General features: G+C 39.2%; 1 protein-coding gene across 1 annotated transcript in view; it reads right to left on the bottom strand.

Annotated features, from left to right (window-relative positions):
* ripor3 (RIPOR family member 3) overlaps nucleotides 1-22,247 on the bottom strand; it is a 40,619-nt gene extending 18,372 nt beyond the window's left edge. The window contains exons 1-10 of the mRNA XM_042404830.1: nucleotides 22,181-22,247; nucleotides 16,900-16,998; nucleotides 13,022-13,177; nucleotides 11,520-11,598; nucleotides 11,327-11,350; nucleotides 10,435-10,488; nucleotides 9,152-9,301; nucleotides 1,388-1,451; nucleotides 1,249-1,292; nucleotides 12-137 (exon numbers count right to left, since the gene is read on the bottom strand). Of these exons, the coding sequence (XP_042260764.1) occupies nucleotides 12-137; nucleotides 1,249-1,292; nucleotides 1,388-1,451; nucleotides 9,152-9,301; nucleotides 10,435-10,488; nucleotides 11,327-11,350; nucleotides 11,520-11,598; nucleotides 13,022-13,177; nucleotides 16,900-16,998; nucleotides 22,181-22,218 (834 nt within the window). The 5' untranslated portion in view covers nucleotides 22,219-22,247. The remainder of the gene's footprint in view (nucleotides 1-11; nucleotides 138-1,248; nucleotides 1,293-1,387; nucleotides 1,452-9,151; nucleotides 9,302-10,434; nucleotides 10,489-11,326; nucleotides 11,351-11,519; nucleotides 11,599-13,021; nucleotides 13,178-16,899; nucleotides 16,999-22,180) is intronic.
* Nucleotides 22,248-22,658: the final 411 nt, after the last annotated feature.

The raw sequence follows: 22,658 nt of genomic DNA, 5'->3' as shown, positions 1-22,658 counted from the left end.
CCTCTTCTAACCTTGATCTCAAAGTTGTGGTGTATGTGTGGGAGGAAGACCATCTCCTCTTCGTCCCAGGACTGTGTGTCGTCTGATTCGATCCTGCCTCTGATCCTCCAACGCTGGCGGCCCAGCCGCACCACCACCTGGTCACATGACATCATCGAGACATGACATCACCGACCATAACTCACACAACACATCGGTAAGTTATGTTAAGGTCGAGGGTTAAAGAGATCAAGAACATGAAAATACTGCATGTCATATGCTTTCAGTAAAATGAAACTGTAGTTACTCAGTTCCAACATACTTATGATACATTTGTTGTAGTTACAAAACGATAACGGTTACATTTAAAGGGCCAGTTCACCTAAATTGCACAAAAAACTTTTTTTTTTTAACAACAACACTCTGTACTTGAACCCAGGAGAAAACACTTTAAACAGTTTGAACTTTTGTAAGTCTGAAGGTGTCATAACCTGGAAATTAAGTGGAGTCATTTTCGGGAAAGATTGCAAACTCTCTGCTGTTTTGTCCTTTTTCACTCGTCGTTTACAAAGAACTAAAGGGATTTTTCTGCAATGACTAAACAGACATAAGAAATGCATTTTGGAAAATGGTGCTGACATTTCTTATTTTCTGTGATTTTACAATGTAAATTCTGCATTGTGAAGGTTTTACAGGAAAGCTAACCATGTTAAGCTGCCACTATGCTTTTCAGCCCCCTCCCTTCACACCTTTCTGACACTGGAATTGTGGGGTCAATTTCTGTAACTTTCCAAAACCAGGTACTAACATGGATTTTCATCAGAGTCAAATGTTTGACACATAAACTTTGCTGAGGAAACATGTGTGATCTAGTTTTCTCTTGTGCTCAACTACCCACAGACTGAGACTTTTCTGTGAGTCCAAACGCTGAATCACAAGTAACTTCCCAGAAACGATGCTGCAGGTTAATCAGGATAATCAACACACCTTACTGGTTCTCACTGATTCACAGTGAGGTCTATAGATCATCATTGTTTCTAAACAGACATGTTACTGCTGAATTTGTCAAATGTCATTTTTCAATGCTGTGAGAAATCCCAGTGGATGAAACCAAAACGTGGGAAAACCAGATTTTCCGTAGTTTATAGCTACTTCTTTTCGTTTTATTTGCATGTTAAGGCGTCTACTCATTGTGTTGAAGCTTGTGAGACCGCCGGGCTCAAAAGATGCTGAAATGTGTGATGAATGTCTTTCACTAGAAAAGCTCACCTCGTATTGGTCTCCAGGGCAGAGTCGAGCGAAGCCGATCAGACCTGCAAGTACAAACACATGTTAAATATTTGGAAGATAACGTGACACTGATAACCTGTAAACTGCTCTGAGACTCTGTGTGTGTGTGTGTGTGTACCTTTCATTTTGATGTGTAGCTCTCCGAGGAGGATTTCTAATTCTCCTTCCATCACTGACATGTCCTGCCGAGAGAAAAAAAAATGGATTAAAGTGGAATTTGTGAAAGAGTAAATAAATCTTTAGCAGGGTGCCTTAAGAGTTATTATTTTTGTCAACCAAGCACTTTTTCTGTAATGCTTTCTGTGTATTTTTTTTTTCCACATTGAGGTCAGAAGTTTTTCTCGGGGACATTTTACTGCAACAGATATTCTTTTTCTCACGCTAAAAGCTTGCTGACTGTTGGTTCTTGTTGTGGTGACTCTCAATTGAAAACAAAAACAGGTGTTTTTTTTACTAGTAGCGTACTTCATTTAAACAAGTTTGCACAATGAGCCGTAAGCTACTGAGGAATGCTTGTAATGCTTTCCATCCGTCGAAGCCGCACTGGGCAGCTTCACACTCTGGCAGCAGAAATGACAGACAGGAAGCAGTTTGAACTTTTTAAAAGTTTGAAGGCCTCATAACCTGGAAATCAGCTAACGTGTCATCAGTAAAAGAGAATGCCTTCGTCTTAAAATTAAACGGAGTTTCAGTCATTTTCTGGAAAGATTGCAAACTCACTCCTGTTTTGTTCTTTTTCATTCGTCGTCTACTAAGAACTAAAGGGATTTTTCTGCAATGACTAAAGAGACGTGAGAAATGCATTTTGGAAAATGGTGCTGACATTTCTTATTTGCTGTCATTTTACAATGTAAATTCTGCATCGTGCAGGTTTAAAGGAAAGCTAACCATGTTAAACTACCACTATGCTTTTCCAGAACTGCTTGCCGGCTTCGGAAACCCCCTCCCTCCACACCTTTCCGACACTGGAATTATGGGGTCAATTTCTTAACTTTCCAAAACCGACAATCTGATATTCAGCACCCACTGGTGAGAAAGAAGCCGGAGTTTGAACTTCTCATCTTGTCTTTTGTTTTTGTTTGTTACTCATTATACTATTACACAATTTATTGCACTGTTTCTGGCGCTTCATGTGTGTACGACTGATTGCAACCACTATGAATGCTTTTCAAGAGAAACTGTTTGAAGATGTGCACCATTTAATTATCCATGATCATCGTCCTCCCCCACAACCCCCCCCCCCTCCACCCCCCGCTCTCCATGATGGCCGATTGTGCTGCCAAGTGCTGCCTTTTGGAACAACTATAAACACTTTTGATTTCCAAAGTACTCGGACATCACATCATACACACTAGTTATTTTCTCCCTTACTGGAACTTATTTTAGAACCACACATTGGAAACTTAACAGGGGGCTTGATAAAAAGAAACGAGCAGAATAAAATGCAACATGTTTGTCTCCCACGTTAAAAATAAAAGCAAATGATCTTTCATAATAACCATTAAGTTTCATATCACATCTTACTTTTATCATAAATGAGTCTACGGGTCATTGAATGGATTTTATTGGAAGTCACGCGAATGATCAAAAGTGAAACGTATTATAATAATGAATTCCTCAGAAAGAGCCTTTAGAGTTTACGACAGCAGATGAAGCAGCATGTGCGGAGCAGACCGATGCCTCCTCCTGTGTGGGCTGACATTTCGGGAGGTCACGGCTGTTCGCCACACGCTGCAGACCAGCTTCATGCTCGAGGCCAAAACTGAGAACCAAGTGGCCAATTTATGACTCTTGGAGAGTTTGTAACACTGAGTCTAAACACAGAGTCAAGCTACATTTAAGCACAGATGGTAAATTCACCAAAGCGCAACAAAACAAGGCTCAAATGATTGCGGTAACGTTCAGAGGAGTGTGTGTGTCATGATTTGTATATCCAATGTTTACTTGTATTATGGACATGTTTGAATGGATATTGACCCACTTTAATGGTATTTTACACGCTTTCTCAAGAAGGAAAACAGTTTATACCTGTCATCACAATCCCAACATGGTTAAAAACAACATCTATAATTTACATAAAAGAAATCAGATTTCTGAAAGAAATCAGATTAAAACAATGAATCAGATCATTTGTTTTCAATCCAGTAACCCGGTCACTTTAAAACCTGTGTTGACCTACAGCTGCTCAGGACTGATGAGAGACCAGGTTCTAGGGATGTGCAGAGGGACCAGTATTTGTATTTGTATCTGTATTTGTTGAAGCAGCAAAATTATTTGTATTTGTATTCGCATAAAAGTGGAAAGAGGCTTAAAAATTCTGTTTTTGTTTTTATTACACTTTAAATTTTAGAAAATTAAAGTGTTATAATAAGTATACATGAATAAACTACCTTATGAAGGAGGTCCATCTCATTGCAGACAGACCTCTAGCTATTTATACACCCATAACACAGAGACAGCACAGCGTGTAACATGTAGGGAAGGATTTCAAAGGTGATTATTGCTTTGCACTTTTCATTTATTGCCTATTTTTTTTACAACCTAACTTCATGGAAAGAAGAAGGGGAACAACAGGTTATGGAGAGTCCCTTGAGAGCACTTCACATGTGTCAGTAGTTCAGCTTTATCTCTGAGGGACACCCCCAACTCTGGGAGTGATGTGCAAATTAGGAAATGTGCGTCATGTAGCAGGTGGATGTGACTCCCCTCGTTGAGACCTGCTGATAGACGTAACAGACTGAGATAACGATGTAACCAACCTGTGTGCTGGTATTTGACTTTTTTTTTTTTCTTCTGGCATACAAATAATTAAAAAAAATATTTGTATGAAACAAATATTCTTTCAAAACTCACTATTTGTGCTTTGCCGAATAACGTATTTGCATTCGGGCACACCCCTACCAGGTTCTGTAGTGAGAGAGAGTACAGGATTTCCATACAGCGTCTGAATTTCACTAATAACCGTCGCTGTTGTGGATAAAAAAAGACTTATTCAGACTTCCAGCAGCTACTCAACCTTTAGATCCTTTAACACTGTTCTGGTTCTGTCCCAGTCTGACTCTGCGTCCCTTCCACCAGTGCACCAGATGCCCTTGGACTTTCTCCCCTGTTTGTTGAACTGGACTTAGTGTGAGAAGGCCCTTGTACAGGAAATTGAAGTTTGCTTTCACACTAGTTGTTTTCTTAAGGAAATGTGACTGAGGACTGTTGCTTGCTCCGCACTCACCCTCGTAGAAAAGTGCAAAAGTGAGGTGAAACTCAGAGCGACAAGCAAACAGTCTTTCAGTCCTATTTTTGTTGTGACATGCAGCTTTAATATGCAGAAACACTCCACATGTTAATGTCAACAGCAAAGAATGTTTCTAGTCTTTAAGGTTCACAGGTTGGCGATGTAATGCTGAAGTTTATTTGTTTGCTAAGTATGATTTTATGTGTATGCTGGGTTTTTTGGTTTCCAGTTTGCCAGTTTGTGTTTTTTTTTCCTCCTGTGTTCAATCAGCTTCTTTCCCGTTCTCCTCTTCATCTCCTCATTCTCCTCACGTGAGTTTCTTTGCCCTTCTCCCCACCTGCACCTCATCTCCTCATTAGTTCAGTTAGTATATTAAGTCCCGCTTTTCAGTTTGGTTTTATTGGATCCTTTGTTAAGTCTCGTTCTGTATTCTGTTTTGTTCTGATCTGCCGGCTTTGTTTTCGCCTGCTCGAGCCTTAAAATAAAGAAGTTATTTTTCAGCTTTGCTCAGGCTGAAGTCTCCTGCGTTTAGGTCCACCTGCTACGCTCCACAAAACAAACACTTTGCAAGCATTTCCCCCCCGTTCCTGTCTGAAAGCAAAGGCAGAACGTGAATTCGTGAAATTCGTCATGCTACCCCAGTGACTTCCTTTATATCTCTATAAAAAAAAAACACTTTCTACAAGCATTTCTGCATTTTTCAGATTCTTCTCTAAAGCCCTTTTTAAACTATCTTTCAAAAAGTGCTACTTTACACAAATAAAGTTAATTATTAGTAGTGCTTTTTACATTTTGTGTCAGTTTTTATAAGAGTTTGAATGAATTTATTCAGGATACAACGATGCACCGCTTTGTCTGTCTCTGTCATGCCTGGTCGCATGTACAGAAACCACATACATGTGTTCTACAGCAGAAGTTTGTCCGTGTTAACCAGACTTCTCTAATCTCTGACCGACATTATGCAAAGAGACTTCCTTTAAGAAACAAGGGCCCTCGTTTCCTGATGACGATCATTCTTAGAAGTGTTTTCTAAGAGCGAACACTTCCACGAACAAGTATTTCAGAGTGAGCGCACACGTATGCCGTTAATCACTTCTTCACATAGGCTGAAGGTGACAGTAACGCGCTTTCTTAAAGGTACTTAAAGCTGCTATAGAGAAGTTTTATTATGAGTGGGTCCCTGCTTTCTGGTGAGTAACACTCAATATCAACATAACTTTTATTTCTTTACAAGAAAACTCTACAGGTCCCCTTTAGATGCATGTAAACACTTATTTAATCTAGATAATGTATCAAAAAATGACTATTGATTTTCCTAGAAAATGGTTCCTCTTATGGACTGACCGGAGATCTCAGCATTCTTGGAACGTCTTCATTCTTATTTATAACAACCCAAGAACACAAAAACAGTTTTTAGAGACACACACAGATGGCAGCGTTAGAGGCCGAGGTGTTGACCTCCCTCTGACTGAAAGGCTCAGCGGACGTCCTGTTTACTCGTGAAGCTCCTTCCTTCTGAATGAACATGTGACAGAGTGCGTTCTTTGTCTTAGTTTATGTTTGTCTATGTGTGTGAGAAAGAAAGAGCAGAAAAGAGATCTGAGTAGGAGGAAAACTTGTACTTGATGAGTAAAGTTGAGAGTTGTCAAAACATTGAGGGGAAAATTCAGAAAAATAGTGAGGAGGTGAAAGCAAAAAAAAAACATAAATAGACATAAATGTGTTTTAAAAGTCTTGGTTGGTTCTGAGAAAAAGAAGAAATGTCTCAGACAGACAGACAGCGGGTATGAATGAGTCCTCAGTTGTCTGTTAATGACCCTTAGCCTGCGGCTGCAAACAGAAGAATCCCTCTGGGACCATCACTCACACACCACATTATTTCATTTGGCAGCATTATGACCATTAGAGGCGAGCGTTGGCCTTCTGCTCTAAGGAGATGATGTTTAAGTGGCAGCCACTTCTGGCCTTGATATGTTTCAATTACTGAATCTCTCCATGATAACTCAGAACACAAGAATCTGTTTGCTGCGGTGATGAAATTGTTCAATTTTTCAGTATTAACAAAATACCGTCATAAAGCTTTCATACAGAGCAGCTGCTGTTTATTCCAGTGGATGAATTGTTACACTATCAACTAATTTTCTGTGCGATTGTTCACAGTTTCTATCCGATGTCATTCAGAGGCTATAACTTCCCGCCAAAATGTATTTCCTGATGAACAAAATATTAATCTTTTCTGTGATTATTATTGATCAGGTTGAGCATTTTTCTAATACATAAAAGTCCTATTGACACCTTTAAGGTGTGTTCAGACTGAAAATAACAGTTACTGGTTTGCAGGAAAAATAAACACAGAACATTAATTTTAAAAAGGCAACAATTTGCACGATTCCTTGTGTTTTTTTGTGTATTATTATTATTATTATTATGATTATTATTATTATTAGTAGTAGTAGTAGTATTATTATCATTTCTATGCATTAGGTGATGCTGTGATTCCCAACCTGGAGGCTGGGACTTCTTAAGGGGGTCCAAAGATATATCTGAGGGGCAACTAGATGATTAAATGGATAAAGAAAAAAAAAATCTGTTACAGAAAATTGTTTTTTTTTCTCTCTTGTGAAATACTGAAAACCTCTTCAGGCCTTTAAAATCCTTCATATGAGACAAATCCAAGATGAAAAATCACTGCTCACAATACGACCGCACCAACACCATAACCCGTGCTGAAGGGTCGTCTTTTCACAAGACAAAATGCTTTAGATGATGTCTCAGATTAGATTGTTCATTACAGTAACATTGCCCAAACAGTTACAGCCCACATACAGCACTCTTGCCTATATTTAGTCTCTGTTCTTCCAGGGAAGATTTATCTAACGCTCTTTCTAAATATCCCCCCTGCTTCACACTAATATAAATACACTCGCTCACAGTAACAACACGAACAGTTTGACTGAGCTTTAATAAAAAGTAAAATAACCTTCAGCTCTGTTTCAGGCTCTGGAAGTTGTTTGCAGCAGCTCTGACCTGCAGTAGACGGTGTTCAGCTGTTAATTACTCCTGCATGTTACACAGATGCCACATGAAAGGAGGTAATTTCTCACATGAATCTGAGTGTTTTTGTTTGAAAAGTGTTTTAGCATATAATCATCAACAAGAAATTGAGAAAATTATGTTAAAATGTAAAAAAAAGTAGCATCATTTCCTTGCTAATGTTTGTAATGAAATATTGAAACTGGGGCTAAAACATTAGAGTGAAAATAAAATGATTGTAAACAGAGGACGCTGGACAGAAACAGGATGTTGTCCTCTGACTTCTGGTCGTTCATCATACGTCGGATGACGTCATGTGCGACTGTGTTCAGTTGTGTTTCAGCCCTCTGTGACCTCCCGTCTGCTGCACATATCAACACATCACGGCATGACGGTGATTAATGTCAAACACCTGAGATACATTTTAACAGCACCAGAAGTGCACGAGAGACATGTGTTATATACTGTATTCCTCCTGTAATAAATGCTGTGTGCTTGATTTGAAAGGTTTGTCTGAACCAGCATCTTTTAAATCACTTTTACCTTTTATAAAAAAGCTTTTTATTAATGCTAGTGAACTGTTTTATTCACAACATGTCTTATTTGTCTTTATTATTGTTGTTTTTGTGTTATATTGTTATTGGGTTTTATACTCAATATTTTGATTGTCTGCTTTTATTTGCCTCTTTTTTATATAATCAACCATATAAAATACTTTGTAACTTGGTTTTGAAAAGTGCTGAATAAATAAAGTTTATTATTTGTGAACATAAACAGATAATACTACGGAGGCTGGGAGGGGCCACAGAGGAGAAAAAAACTAAAAATCAATCATTTGTGCTCTCACTCTAACTATTTTGCCTTTTCCTCTCTTGTAGAAGTCACCAAACACATTCAGTCAGTTGGAAATGTGAAGAAAGCAACGAAGAAGACATTTCCCCCGTGACCTCAGGTACTGATCCAAACTGGATCCGCGGCAGCCAGGAAGGGCTCCACAACGGTCCGTGTAACGCTTGTCAGTTCAATTTCCCATAATACATAACATATATACAGTATATATACAGTTATACATCCAAATCCACAACCCTGAAGCTGAGTTTTCATGAACTGGATGACATCCGCATGGAGCATGAAAGTGTTTAAGGTGAAAAATTTCCTTTATAAAAAGATCCTTTATCATATAACCTGTAGAAAACATTTAATATGTGTTGTTCTTAAAGTATATCCACATTTCTAAGAGCAAGATCCAAGTACGTCAGATGAGAGTATGGCCCCTCCCAGGCTCTGTATAATACAGTTCTCTAACTGAAAAAACATACTTTTCAGTGTAGTTTTGTGTGTTAAACGATCTATCAGCATATTAGGTTGTTTCATTAAAAAAACAACTAAGCCACCTTTTTCCACTTTCCTTATAATTTGTACCAAATTGCACCACCGCCTCTGTAAAAATGACTCATTAAATACCTGCAGATTACTCAGAAAATTTCCAGAAAATCTGTTTGAAGCATAAATGTACTGGGAATATCCAAAATTACTTCAAACATGCTCTGCAGTCATAACTGAAATCACACACACACACACACACGCACACACACACACACTCTCTGGTCTGAGCAGTACCTGCAGGCTGTGTTTGTGGTTGCGGTTGAGCTCCAGCAGACTCTCTCTGGAGGCTCGGGTAGACGGGGACAGCGAGAAGGCTCTCTTCATGTTGACCGCTCCCTGACACAACTTCCACTGGATACAATACGTCTCATACAGCTCCTCCACCTGCAGAGACAACAGACAGACAAAGACATTGTGTGTTCAGGCTGAGAACAATACAGTCAAACAATAATCTATTTCTTTACAGCCGCATTAAGACAGTTACAAAGTCAGCCTACTATCACCTGAAGAATATATCAAGACTTAAAGGACTTATGTCTCAGCAGGATTTGGAAAAACTTGCATTTGCAACAAGCATTCATCTTCGGTAAACTCGACAACTGTAACGGTCTCCCTGAAAAATCGATCAGACGCTGCTGCTTGAGTCCTCAAAGTGGATCACATCACTCCAGTTCTCAGATCTTTACACTGGCTTCCTGTTTCTCAAATTGGTTTTAAAATACTGCTGTTGGTTTATAAAACACTGAATGGTTTAGGGCCAAAATATTCTGATCCGCTGCTACGTTATGAACCATCCAGACCTCTCAGGTGGTCTGGGATCAGGTCTGCTTTCTGTCCCCAGAGTTAAAAACTAAACATGGAGAAGCAGCGTTCAGTTTTTATTTTTATGCTCCACATATCTGGAACAAACTCCCAGAAAACTGCAGGTCTGCTGCAACTCTCAATTCTTTTAAATGACAGCTGAAGACTTTTCTGTTTGCCTTTGATTAAACCAAATAATTATTCATTTCTTACACTGCGCTGTAACTTTTACTCTTGTATTTTATACCTGTCTTGTTCTGTTTTAGCTAGGTTTTGTTTTCTATTCTTTTGGCTCTTTAATGGCTGTTTTTCGGTCGTATTTAAATGTCCTTTCTTGGTGTGTTTCTTTTGCACTTTGTCTCAATGCTTTTAATGTTTTATGTAAAGCACTTTGAATTGCCCTAGCTGAAATGTGCCTTATAAATAAACTTGTCTTGTCTTTATTTACATGAAACTCAGCTCCGGTGGAGACACTGTAGGCTGTACTTTGCATGGACTGTGGCTGTTTAAGTACTCAAATCAAATTTCCTCCTCATTTAAATAAATAGATTAAGATTAGATGAGATTTAATCTATTCAAAACTGTTTAAAGTTCTCTATTTGAATGAATACATGAATAACTGTCCCTTCATCAGTTGATCACCATCACGTAAACCCAAGATCAAACCCTAAAGCAGAAAATTGAGGCAAACATGTAAAAAACAAAAACTTTTTTACCTTGCTGATTTGAAATTCTAATCTTCGTATGTATCTCTCCACCGCTCTGATCTCCTGTGAAAGCAAAACATATGATATGAATACTTTTTTTCAGTGTTTACCTATCTGTATACATGTAAGTCTTTATTTAGTTGAGCTTTAAAAGTTTAAAGTCTCTTCAAGGCGATTTTTATGTTGTACTAAAGTGAAGTGAAACCACTTCCTGGCTGGGAGATAAGATAACTTATTTTAAGCACATAGCAGGTCCATATTTGATTAAATGATAACAACAACACATACGTGAAATGAAATGAGATACGACGCATTCAGTGTTTGTAGTTTTTGGCATCATGGTGCCATTTCTACTCAGTCAGCGCTGTGCAAACATTTTAGGCACTAAAAGTAAAGTCAGGATGCTTAAAAATAATGAATTCATGAATAGTTTTTATTTAACAATTAATTTAAATCCAATTAACTCGATACAAAGTTGAGCAGATGGAAGAAACCTCAGTTCTCCTCGGTTCACCTGCCCACAGTGTTTCAGGTACTCGGCAGGTCGGTTGTTCCTGCATCTTGGAGACGTTTCCACAGTTCTTCTGTGGATTGAGGCGTCTCATTTGACTTTGTCACTGAAGGTTGTTCTTTATGACCCTGGCTGGATGTTTGGGCTCATTGTCACGCTGCAGAATAAATCTGGGACCGATCAGACGCCTCCCTGATGGTGTTGCATTATGGATAAGAACGCAAACATCCAAAGTGCCTAAAACTTTTGCACAGTGCTGGTATGGCATCGGTATGACGTTGAGCTATGTGAAAACACTTAAAATATGTTTTGGTTTGACTGAAAGAAAAATTGGTTGAAAATGTGGATCTCCAGAGAGAAATGTGTCTGTGGCTCTGGTGCAAAGATTACCTTCTCCAGATCATACAGAAAGGCCTGGAAACAGAGCAAAAACATCATTATCATCATCATCATCATTGTCGCTGTCACCATAACCACCCACAAAACAAATCAAACTATCCCCACACCCATACATACATATTTTGCACAGAACCCACCCACCAACACACGCTCACACACTCAGTTTCTTCCTCTCGCTCCTCACCAGTCTGGAGTTTCTCTTGGTCTCTCTCTGCTGTGAAGACAGGAAGTCCATCTCTGCCTGGTGACCCTCCAGATACTCCCTGCAGACAGTTACGTCAGCATCATGTGAAATTCATGGTGAAATCATGAAACATTTGAAGCAGAGCTGCAGCAGGCAGCTACACTCCAAGCGGCAACCTCCGGGGCTGTAAAATGAAGCCAATGCGGAAGTGCCAAAAACTGCAGTTCCTTGAATGGCCACTTGAGGCTCCAAAAGCGAGTCAATCCCCATAGACCCCCATGTTAAAATGCCCAACTTTACAGCAGAAATAAACATGTTTACAGCCTGGTACAAAAAACTAATTACTAATTTCCCCTTTCATGACAACTGTACAGCCCGTACAACCCGTTTAAATGTTATTAAGCCGTAAAGTTATGCATAATGAAGGACATGGCTGCTTTGAGTGACAGGTCCGCCAGCCGCTAGGTGGCTTGTTTCAGCCATTCGGCCCGCCTCTTTGCCCATTTTTGATTGGCTGGAAGTTGGGCAGAGTCACACACTGCCAAGATGGCGATGGCTGGAACGGCTCGCTTTGAGTTTCAAAACCGCTCTTCAGAAACCAACGGTTGACGTCATGGTAACTACGTCCATATTTTTATACAGTCTATGCTACACTCAGGACCCAGGATCAGTGGGGTAAACATGTTTTCACCATATTTACCAGTTTCCAGCTTGTAAAAACCACTCTTGTCAACACCGAAGTGGTTATTACAACTTTCTCATGTTTTTCTGACTTAGCGTTAAATATTACAGAAATTGATACTTCATCAGTCAATCAAGGCAACTACACTCATCTCTTGTTAGTTTGGTAAATGCAAATAATGTTTACTCGCACACAACAATGTTTATAATGGAAAACGAGATTAGGAGTCTACAGCAGCACTAACAGCTCACTGAGCTCTTAAAGCACAGCGGTGCTTTGAGCTAAATGCTAATGCTAGCATGGCAACATGTGATAATGCTAACGAACTGATGTTTGCAGGTATTGTCTTTGTCACCATGTTAGTTTACTGTGTTATCATGCTCACATTTGCCAATTAGAACAAAATACAAAAGTGCTGCTGAAGCTGATGGGAATGTTATTAGTTCTGGTCATAAATCAAAGTATTTTGACCTGATGACGGCACTAGAGGAAAAGTTAAATTTAAGTTATTATGATCCATCCTGTGAATGTGTGCGCCAAGTTTCGTGACAATCCATTCAATAGTTGTCAGTATATTTCACTAAAAAACTAAAATGTGAACCTTATAGTGGCACTAAAAGAAAACTCTGATTATTTCCAAAGTCAGTATGATTCATCCTCTGGGGAACATGAATGTCTGTACCAAATTCCAATTTCAAACATTAGCTCATGAACTGAAATTTAAGAGTTCTAAAGTTTAGAAATCATCTTAGTGTTGAGAGGGAGATGGTCGCAGTTATCTGTATACTGTATTCTGTATACTGTACAGTTGTGTACGTACTTGAGTCCTTTGCGTAGCGCCTGGAAGACCCTGTCGACCTCCTCCGGCTGCATAGACCAGATAGCTCCTCCTCCTCTGCTGGGAGACAGCTGCATCCTGGGAGATTTACCTCCGGCTATGGCTTTGGAGCGAAGAGAGGTCCGAACAGAGGACTGCCTAAAAACACAGATACACAGACAGAATGAGATAGTGATCCATCAGCAAAAAAGCAAGTTTCAGTCTCAGAATTCAATTGAAGATTTTCTTCAAGGCATTTCATATTAAACAACAAAATATGTCATTTGTAACTGCTCTCCTGAACAACAAATATAAGCATTTTCTGATCTTATGCCTCATATCGGCAGGAGAACATCATCATTTGCTTCTGGCCTCCAAAATAGTTTCAAATCACTGTTGGAAAAATAAATCAGTTTTATGGTTTGACAACAGTATGGTCTGGTTAGGGTTAGGAAATGATCATGGTTTGGGTTAAAATTACAACTTTGTCGTATTTGTAGACTTTGGTCTTTGTTGTCATGGTTACAATAATAACCATGCCTGGGAATGTTCGGTGGACGACTGTGGTCATGGTAAAAAACAATGCCTGTTGAGTGTTGGTGGCGATCTCCAGTGTTTAAGTCTTCGGTTGATCCATTTATTCACTCCAACGTTCTTCCTACACGTACTTTGTCGCTCTAGAAAAACGACATCTGACTTCCTCCTTTGCTCATGTCTCTGAAGTGAAACCACTTTTTTAGTCACATAGCCTTTTGTTTAATTTAATGAATTAATGTAACTGACAGTGAAAACATTTTTTTTATAAGGACAATTCCTTAGAAGAAGTATTTATAGTAATGTCAGATCAGGCTGAGATTCTCAGATGCGATGAAATAAGATAAAAAAAAGTATTCAACCATTTTTAACCTCTTAACATCCACTGAAGCCAGTTGTAAGCAGCTTAGCATCACATAGTAATGAGCAATTGACACTATTTGGCCACTTGTAGATGTTTCGGAGAGGTTCGGGGACACCAGTGACACCACAAACTAAAAATTGCCTAGATCATTTAAGGTTAGGTCTAGAGATCTGGGATTTTATGGTTGACAAGATGTAGAAGGTATGTGGTGATATGTCTGCATAGTTCTGGCGTAAAGCTTGTCCTAGTTATTGTTATTCACATATGACTCATTATAGACGAGGACCAAAAACAACTCTTTTGAGTCATATTTGAACTGATGTAGTTTTGGTTTTGTTTTAGCCACATGTTAAACAAGCACATTTCCAGAAACTAGAAGATGTTACCTTTCAAATGAAGGGTGGATGTTAAAGGGTTAAGCAGGTACTTTGTGTGGAGACAGTAACACACAGAATTTCAGTGTTCAAACATACATCTATAAACTGGTGTATCAGCCATATTTCTGTAATTACGGATTATATTATGGCTATAAAAGTGTTTTCATGATGTGTGATATTTGTCGCCTCTGTCAGTGTGTGTGGTTCGGTGTGTGTGTGTGGTGTGGTTTATAGCTGAGTTGTGTCGGGTTCCTGTCAACATCAAACCTCCATATTAAGAATCACGAGAGACCACAAAGCATTGTGCTGTCAGGACGGGGACTCACAAGATGCTCAGATGACTAGAGACAGTGTGAATGTGTGTTTGAATATTTACGTTTTTTTTTTTTTCTTTCTCTCTCACACACACACACATACAGGAAGTACATTCCAGCTCCGCGTCTCCTAAAGTGACATTTTGTTCTCCGTCGCTCTCGAGGGACCGACGGTTGACATCTGTGTGTTTGTTCCTCCTTCGATTAGAAATAACATCTTACATTTAAAGTCTGTGGTGCGTTCACTGTCTGCCCGTCAATGAGGAACAGGCTCGTCTGAGGGTGAAGGGATTTCCCTCCACATGCCATCAAACAGTTTAGCTCTAAATCTTAAAGGACGAAAACAGATTTTATTTTTTTCTCCTTTATTGTTTTACATTGTGGAAAAACATTTTCCACAGACGGATGATCTATTACTGTCAACATGAGCCCAGATTTTGGTCAAAGTTTCTGTTTATTCCTGCTTTATGTTTCCTGTCATCCTGACAGATACGGGAATAAATGCGAGTCTCCTCTGGGACGTAATCCCTCAAAAATTTATCGCCTTACATACTTTTGTTTTATTTAGACAGCAGTTCATTTAAAGTTTGTTTGATATTGTAGAAGATGTGTTTTGACCTCTTGAAAATCTACTGAGTATTTAAAACATACCTTGAATAAATGTAGACAGCACTAAATGTCCAAACGTAAGGTAAAATCACAACACATTATAAAAGGACACCATGCTACCTACTGTTTTTTGGGCAGAGCGTGCATTAGATTTATTTTTGCATTTTTACTAATTAGACCCAAAAAAAGGAGTCTAAACTTTCTTAAATGATCTTAACCAAATCCTAATACTAAATCAACATTTTCCTCATTTAATTACCTGTTTTTAGCTCAGATTACACTGCAAACACAATTGAATTTGGTGTGTTTACACAGGCAACTAAACGAGGTGCCACATTTATCTTCAATCAATGTGATGTGTGCTGGTTGGCCAAACTGAACTTTAGCAAGCAACATATTCGTGAGACCCAGCTCAACATACCAGCACACCATCGCCTGAAATGGTTAAATAATGCCATATGATTTTTAGTGTTTTCTTTTTAACTTTAGGATGTGTCTTTTTGGGTTTACCACAAACTTTCCCAGCTGTGTGGATGTCATTAAAGAACCAGACCACCTGCTGCGGTGAGTAAACTGGCATTTGGCAGCAGGGATATGCAGAGAGCCCAGTATTTGTATTTGTATCTGTATTTGTTGAGGCAGCAAAATTATTTGTATTTGTATTCGTATAAAAGTGGACAGAGGCTTAAAAATCCTGTTTTTGTTTTTATTTAGAAAATTTAAGAGTTACAATAAGTGTTCATGAAGTGTGTATCAGTAGTTCAGCTTTATCTCTTGGGGAACACTCCCAACTCTGGGAGTGATGTCCAAATTAGGAAATATGCGTCATGTAGCAGGTGGATGTGACTCCCCTCATTAAGACCTGCTGATAGACATCACAGCGGAGCAGAGGAGAGACACTGAGATAGCGATGTAACCGACCTGCATGCTGGTATATGACATGGTTTATTTTTCTTCCTGAAAACAAATAATTTTTGAAATATTTGTATGAAACAAGTATTCGTAAAAATAACCTCACTATTTGTGCTTTGCCGAATAACGTATTTGTATTCGGGCACACCCCTATTTGGCAGCACAATATACAACAGTAGCTTGAGAAGTGTAAAATATACTTGTGCATATACTTGTATTTCTATTGTCTACAATCTAATCAATAACAGTACAACGTTTCAAATCCAGATTGGCTCTTCGTCAGGTAACAGAGGCATCAAACTGACTCAGGTGTGTGTCATGGAATAAATAGTCTTTGTCCCTTCTAGTGATGTGGCTACAAGCCCAGAGTTAGAGCACATCTCCAAGCCAGATACAAGAAAAAAATATATTTTGATGTGTAATAAAGAAGAATATTGTGAGTCCACAGAGTAACTATATTTTTCTTGGACAGCACTTGGACAAGAAAGATGTGCGTGTATTATTATAAACTGACTGCCTATAATCAAATTAAGACAGTAAACCGCAGTACGTGTATAAGCTTAAACCACACTTTTCAATGTTTATTTGATCTGTTTTACTGTCAGTAAAATCAACCAGTCAGCAGAAAGTTTGGACATCCTGCGGAGGACATAAATGAAATACAAAGACATGATTTCTTCATCTTTGTTAGTCATTATTAAATCTCTCTATCTCTACTGACCGGTTGGTTTTTACTTGCGTTCTCATTGGCCGTAACAGTCTGTCACTCACCGTCGTCGTCCAGTCAGAGAGCTGAAACCGGTGAAGGAACGGCTCCTGTGGATCAAACCTCCATCCGAGGGAGAGTCGAATCGCAGCTTCACCGACATCCTGAGGAGACGCAGAAAGAGAGAGAAGAGTTGAAGGAGTACCGAGCAACACTTTAATCATATCTGCGGGGCGTTGCAAGGAAATAAAAGTTCCCACCCTTTAAAATTCCCAATTATTATTTCCCCTTCGATCCCAATTAACTGCACCCAGCCACACACACACACACACACTCCCAGCTGAGTCATAGATGATGCTACAAGTGATTGATCTGTTGATGGATCTGTTTCGCCAGACCTCCATGACTTTTACAAGACAGGGAAATTCAACCACACTATTTCCAAACCGATGAAATTTCACAAGTCTCAAGTTTTTTCCACCCAAACCAGCATTTTCAAACATAAACCGATTTCAAATGGCTGCCTCAATATTTCCAAAGATCTTGTTCTCACAACATTCTTTAACAATGTCCTCTCCGGACCCCCGAGTTCCTGATCAGACAGAGTTGTGGCTGCGCAAGAACAATGAGAAAGCATCACCAACTCCTGGTCAGAAAACGCTTTGAAAAATGATTAGTTTCTGACAATGATTGCAACTGTAGTTGAGTGGTGGTGGTATGTGAAGAGGTAAGAGTAGCTGCTTAAGCCAAGAATGTAAAATTTTAATGAATATTAGTAGTTTTCTGTTTAAATTTCATGCCTTTTTATAATTTATTATTGTTGTTAGCGGTTTGAACTCATTTACTAACACACACAGACATTTGTACATCTACTACATGTGCGGATCCTCACTGATATAATAACCATGATGCCCAACATTAACCATTACAACCACACGCCTAAGTTTACCCTGAAAACAGGTTGTAAACCCAAACCAGACAAAAAGTCTTCACTCTCAAGGTCTAAAATGCAAAATCGCTCACAAATGTTAAAGAACAAGATTAAAAACTCTCACACGCACACACACACAGTAAACCTCAAACACAACTTCACTTATTCCCCCAGACAGGAAACAGAGTTCCAGCATCTCTGGGACACACCAAGAAAAAAACAAAGCCTCAGACAAAAGAGTCACGCTAACTACATGCATGTGCATACAAACATGAACGTGTACACAAACGTCTAACATCCCTTGGGTCTTGACTTTATCAAATCATAATCACTCTTTTTGATAGTTTGATTTCATATCACATCAAGCCGAGTGCCTCAGACGGCAGAGTGTCATTTGAGGGTAAAGTGTTCATGTGTCACACTCACAACAGGCTTCGTTTGGCCTCTTTAAAGAGTAAATACACCCTCAAAAAGTCTGGCAGAGCCCTCCCTCCCAGACTATTTTAAAAATGTAGCGGAGGAGTAGGAGCCAAATATGAGGTGTGGCTTGTCATGTGGGGGGTTTTGGGGACACTGAAAGACCACAGCAAAGTGAGGACAGTCACTAGAAGCACATTCATGGCCTTTTTCTAAAAGTTTCTGTGTGATACCTGCGTTGTCGCTGGGCTAGCGGCTCTCAACGAGAGGCTCTCAGGTGTGTGTGTCTCTTTTTGAAGAGCCAACATAGATGTAGCCAATAGCTGAATAATGCAACTCAACACAATAATTCAATTTCTATATGGCAATTCCAATTGCAAATATACAAAGTCTTCCTCAGTCTGGGGCACCAAATGAGTGGGACATGTTCTTTTTTTTCTGTTTTTCTTACCAACAGGTGCGCTTGTATACAGCTTTTGGAAATACACACTTGTTCTCTCTTCTTAACATTCTTCCTCTCTCTCTCCCCGTTGACTTGCATGGTTTTCATTTGGTTTGATTCTCAAAGCCTTACTGGTCGGTCAGTTTTCGCCCAACAGCCACCACTTGCTTTTTTTGTCTAGAGGACTTTGTCTGGGCTGGTGTTGCTATAGTTGCACTTTTTTGGGGGAGCTCCAATCTAAAATCTCGCCTGGGGCACCAAACATAGCCAGGACTCGCCCTGGTCTCACTAGAATGAATCAGAAAAGAGAACAATACTGATGCAAGAAAAACGACCAATGCTCAAGTTGAACAGGCATGACAGCTCTGACTGTAGTTGTGATTCAGACAAAATTGAATTATTCTATAAAAATGTGGCCACAAAAGCTTTTCCTTTAAGACAGTGAAGAGAAAAAATTGCGGTAGAAAATAAAAATGTCAATCAGCGATGAGGAGCAGGCGGTATTAAAATAAATCTCATCATGGGTAGTTTGCATACACAGATAAATGCGCTGCAATTCCACAGAAAAACACTGTGTGTATCATCCTATAGTAAAAATATGTTCTCACATACACACAAACACAGTCTGGATGCCATCTGCTCCGAGCCTCTCATGTGGTTCCTGTGAAGTATGAGGTTGGTTGGAGTTAAAACAACAACAACAACAACAACAACACTATTCTTAACACGGTCGTCAGTGGTTTTCTTCTAAATGAGTTCAGAATGAGTCACTGTTGAAACCTTTGTAATGGTAGTTTACTATTCCTGAATATCTAATACGGAAAAAAAAGGATCAATAGTCCAAACTCTAACTCAGCATCTTATTTAGGAATTGATGATGATGATGATATGTAGCTAAATGTCATGAATGTGCAGTTTTAGTGATTGTCTTGGCCAGTATTTCTTCCTTTTTGTTTCCTGTGCACCTCATCCACACTCAGAGCCCTCATAAATAAGATTTGAACCAATAACATGTCAGAAATATGCTGCCAGTGAAAGTAGCTCAGGGTAACCCAGTTTGGAGTCCTGACCCAGAATGTAAAATACTCTGGCCCCTGATGCCAAAACCAACAAGCAGTCGCCTAGTAACCACACATAACACATGGGGATGGAGAAACCAGGTCTGATGATTTTGAACCAAAGTTGGCCAAGTAAGCGCTTACTATACTATAGTACACAAGCCTTTGTTGCTCGTTACCCTCCACCTACATGTCTCCCAGTAGAGGAAGTCAGGAGTAAAAGGTTTTGGTATTTCAGGGTCAAAGAGTCCCATGACAACAACATACATACTTAAGGTTTTAGATGAGGAAGCTCTGCCAAAAGCTCTGAGAAATGTACGTTTTACTTTTCAAGGCTATAGGTGTAATTTTATTGGGAGACACAGGAGACATGTCAACCTTGACTGTGTCCTATTACGATTTGTCTCCCTAAATAAATTCTATCAACTGTCTGATGTGATGGAAAGTAAGAGTGCATTTACTCAGAATCAAGAGTCTTATATATATATGCACATTTTTTTGTCTTTCTTTCGTACTGCTGATATTCTGGGTTATCTTATGGATTGTATAGGATAGGCAAAAATAATAAATTTTACATTTATTTGACAACTGTACCAATACTTTATAGATTAAGATTTTACAGTAAAAACAGTACAATGCATTTTAAATTATTGTTAAAGATCAAATCAATGGTCAGTTGTTAACAGTTCCACCAAAGAGACATTTCAAACTGGTCAAATTATCAAACAAACAATGAATTGCGTCTTGCTCAAGGACACTTGGACACATTGGCAGGAAGAACCGGGGATCAAACCACCAACCCTGCGGTTAGTGGATGACCTGCTCTACATCCTGAGCCACAGACCATTTGGAGAGGCCCGATCCCGAGGTTGGGAATCTCTGAACTGAACTACCGAACTATATATATAAAGTAGTTCAAACTAGCTCCACCAAGAGCAGCTACAACAGTACAATGCTGCTCTAACACTGATGTGATGTGTGTACTTCTACATTGTGGTGCTGCTACTTTGACTTCTTCACCACTGACTGTCTGGGAGAATCTCTTCAAACTCAAATTTCACTCCGTCTTTTGAGCTTTTTCATCAAAATGGCCAGTTCACCATTTTCACTTAACTGAATTAATTTATCATTCAGTCTTCCATGTCTTGAAAGGTCGGCTTAAATTGTGGAGTTTTTATTATTTAAATGTTGTGTTCAGTATATATTTATGTGTGTTTGTGTGTGTATAAGAGGCATTTGACTACCAAGAGATTTAGATTCATGTGCTTTATAAACCTGAGAAGAATTTACTTCAGAGGCATTGGTAGGAAAAAACTTTGAACTACTTTTTTGCTGAGTATAGGCTTTAATAAATGACAAACTTGGAGGGATCAGCTCAGCTGTATTCAGCTGAGCGCAGCAGAATAACACAGTTCAGTCTTGGCTGAGTGCCACATTAACCAACTGTAACAAGTGATGTGAGGAATGTAAAACACATCGCGCCTTCAAACAAGCATAAAGTCTATTTCTGCTGTCTCAGTTACATCCATCAACACCTGTCTGCTCAGTTACAGTCTCTGGTTGTACACACAACATTTTTAAAATATATCAGCGCACAAAAATCACTTGGAAAAAGCTTTAAAACCACATCATGTATTTGTCTTGTTTTACTACACACAGATGAATGTCTGCATGTTTGAGTCCTACTTCTGATTAGCAGAAAGAAACTGCTCTTTAAATTCAAGTTGTTGAGAGCTGATGAGTCCTCCTGCTCTCATGTTGCATGAAAAAAAACACAAGACGTGTTCCAACTTTTTCTCTAACTTTGTGTTTGTTCAGAGGAATTTAGGGATTTCCTCTGAACCACCGAATCACCGCCACACGTGACCACGAAGCAGGGAGACAAACAGACTTTCAGAGAGGAGGAGGGAGAGTTGTGCTTGTTAGCTGGATTTTAAAAGGAAGTAACAATCAGTGTAATGAGTAAACAAGAAAGAACGATAGATTGGGTGTTATGGAAATGGGAAAAATGAGTAAAATTACAAGACAGACGAGTAATACTTAAAAAAAAAGATATACAGTACATTATAAAGGCTCCCTAAACATCCTAAACATCTGTGGAGAACAAGCAGAGCAACACACACACATGAAATGTCCCAGATCTCCTTTAACAATGTTTAAAATCCTGACACACCCTCTACTCCTGTAAATGAGCTGTTTAAAGGAGCTCTGGGTCACACACAGCCGCACAGCTGAAGCTGCTTGAGACCTCCTCTGTTTACACTGAGAGAGAGAGTCTGCTGGAAAAAGAGAAATAGAGCAGAAACATGGTGAGAAGTCACATCTGACTGTAGGGAAACAGAGGAAAGAGGGAGAAAGAAATATAAGATCTGAGCAAGGTTCATGAATGGAGAATGAACTCGTTAGTCAGAAAGTGTCAAACCATTTTTAAATTTACTAGTTTGTCTAAGAAATAAGCCGGTTAATATAAAGATGGACGTAGCAAGGTGTGATGTCACCTGTTGGTTTGGAGCTGGTTTGAAGCACAGAGTAGCATCTCATGTTTGGCGCCATTTTTTCCATTGGAGCCAGAACCTTCCAAATAAGGAGTGTGCTAAGCTAATGCTAGCTTACTGGAACAGTGAGCGCTGCACACTTGGGCTACCATTAACTACTTTAGCTAAATTGTGCTAACAGGGCAGGTATCGTAATCAAGTAACATTAAACTTAGTGAAATATTGCAACAATAGTCTGACTCAATGTGAGTCCTAGAGCCGGGGAGAGCAGCAGTTGAGCCAACTGTCAATCACAGCTGTCAATCAACACCCACACGGCAGACATCAAAGCTACTATAAGTCTTCAAATCTTATTAACGGAGCAATAATTTCCCAAAATGACCACTAGCACACTTATTAGAGGGCCTTAATTTAGAGATTGAGGCTATAATGACTTGTTAAAAGAAAATGATTTGACTTAGTATTTCTAGAGATATGTTGA

The sequence above is a fragment of the Thunnus maccoyii genome, chromosome 3 (genome assembly GCF_910596095.1).
Source record: "Thunnus maccoyii chromosome 3, fThuMac1.1, whole genome shotgun sequence".
NCBI lineage: Eukaryota > Metazoa > Chordata > Actinopteri > Scombriformes > Scombridae > Thunnus > Thunnus maccoyii.
The sequence above is the reverse complement of the archived record's forward strand: the minus strand, read 5'-3'. Positions and strand labels throughout refer to the sequence as shown.